The 1,739-nt window shown below is 77.2% G+C and overlaps 1 protein-coding gene across 1 annotated transcript in view; it reads right to left on the bottom strand.

The window, feature by feature from the left end:
- Positions 1–647: 647 nt before the first annotated feature.
- The window catches only part of ASB16 (ankyrin repeat and SOCS box containing 16), a 2,979-nt gene continuing 1,887 nt past the window's right edge, over positions 648–1,739 (bottom strand). The window contains exons 3-5 of the mRNA XM_026058455.1: positions 1,113–1,605; positions 906–1,019; positions 648–833 (exon numbers count right to left, since the gene is read on the bottom strand). Coding sequence (XP_025914240.1) covers positions 648–833; positions 906–1,019; positions 1,113–1,605 — 793 coding nt within the window. The remainder of the gene's footprint in view (positions 834–905; positions 1,020–1,112; positions 1,606–1,739) is intronic.

Here is a 1,739-nt window from a genome sequence, read left to right as displayed (position 1 = left end):
GGGCGAGGCCTCCTAGGGGGTGGGGCGGGATTGGGGGCGGAGCTATGTGGGGCGGAGCTACTGCCGCGAAGGCGGGGGAGAGCGCGGGGCGGGGCTCGCTGCCTCGGACGCCTGGGTCCTTCCAGGGCCTGTCACGGCCCTCGGCCCTGCCCCCCCCCCCGGGGCCTGTCTGTCACCTCCCAGGCCCCGTCACCCCTCTGGGCCTTGTGTCACCCCCCCTGGGCCCTGCCTGTCCCCCCCATGCGAGGGCACAGGCTCCCAGGGGGTCACTGGCTCCCCAGCGCCGGTCGCAGCCCCTGTGGTCTCCGCCGCCACGAAGGAGAGGCCGCGCCATCCGCCGCCACCGCGTTTATTCGACGCCCGGCGGCTGCGCGGGGCAGGGTGGGATGGCGCGGGGGCTCCCAAAGCCACAGCGGGGGCTCCCACGGGCGCACGGAGCTGCCGCGGCTCCTCGCCACCCCTCCCCGGGTCCCCCCCGTAAGAGGGAACGTCGTCGGCTGGCCCCGGAGATCTGTCCACTCGGAAGCGCGCTGCCCGCCGGCTCAGGAGGACGCCGCCGCGAGCCGCCCCGGCTGCTCTCCGTTTGCCAGGTGGGGACGGGCGGCACTGGGGGGGTCCGGGTGGATGGGGGGGGGGGGCCGCGGCGCTCAGCAGATGAGCCCTTCCGGCGGCAGCTGGAGGTAGCGGCGCAGGGCGGGCGGCAGGGCCAGCTTGGGGATGGCGGCGTGGCAGCGGGCGCCCAGGTGCCGCCGCAGGGCGCAGCGCGCCAGGTGCTGCAGCCGCCGCGGCTGCGTGGCCATGCGCAGCGCCGACTCGTAGAAAGTCTCGTGCTCCTGGTGGGGGGGGGCAGGCGGGTGAGCGGGGGGCACCCAGACCCCCGCACCCACCTGCCCGCCCCACAGTACCTGCCACAGCTCCGGCGGCACGGCCTCGGCCCAGGCCTCGGCAGGCGGCACCCGGTCGTAGGCGTTGAGCACCACCTCGAGCGCCCGCGGGCAGCGGCAGCAGAACTTGAGCATCTGCCGGGGGACGCGTGTCACTGGTGGGAGGGACGTTGGCGCCGCGGCCCCCGTCCCCCTGCCGGGACCCAGGCGCGTGGCCTGGTTGCCCACCTTGGGGTTGACGGGGCCAGCGCCATGGTCGAGCAGGAGGGCGATGGTGCGCTCGGGGTGCTCGTGGCGGTACTCGTCGACGGCGTGCAGGGCGCAGTCCATGGGGGTGTAGCCGGCGCAGTTGGGCACGGCGGCGGCGGCCCCGTGGCGCAGCAGCAGCCGCGCCAGCCGGGGCTGCCCGTTGCCGCAGGCGTTGTGCAGCGGCGTGTGGTCCTTGCGCCCCGCCGCCCGGGGGTCRGCGCCGGCGGCCAGCAGCCGCTCGGCCACCCGGTAGTACCGCTCGGCGTCCTCGGGGCGCTCGGCCCCGGCGCAGGCGGCGTTGAGCGCCGTCTCGCCCTCGCGGCTCCGGCGGGCCGGGTCGGCACCGTGCCGCAGGTACAGCTCCACGTGGGCTTCCAGCCCGTGGCGGGCGGCCACGTGCAGGGCCGTGAGGTGCCGGTCCCGCGTGCTCAGGTTCACCCGGGCGCCGTGGGCCAGCAGCAGCTCGGCGCACCTGGGGGCACAGGGACGGGTGAGGCCCGGCACGGCGCCGGTCCCCCGGGGCTGCCGAGCCGGCAGAGGATGGGTGCAGCGAGCTGCCGGCCCCGGGGGAGCAGGAGCCGCAGGGGAGTGTGTGCAGGCAGCCCT

The sequence above is a fragment of the Apteryx rowi genome, unplaced genomic scaffold (genome assembly GCF_003343035.1).
Source record: "Apteryx rowi isolate R43461 unplaced genomic scaffold, aptRow1 scaffold_1471, whole genome shotgun sequence".
In the NCBI taxonomy this organism is placed as follows: domain Eukaryota; kingdom Metazoa; phylum Chordata; class Aves; order Apterygiformes; family Apterygidae; genus Apteryx; species Apteryx rowi.
This window is presented reverse-complemented; position numbering and strand designations above follow the sequence as displayed.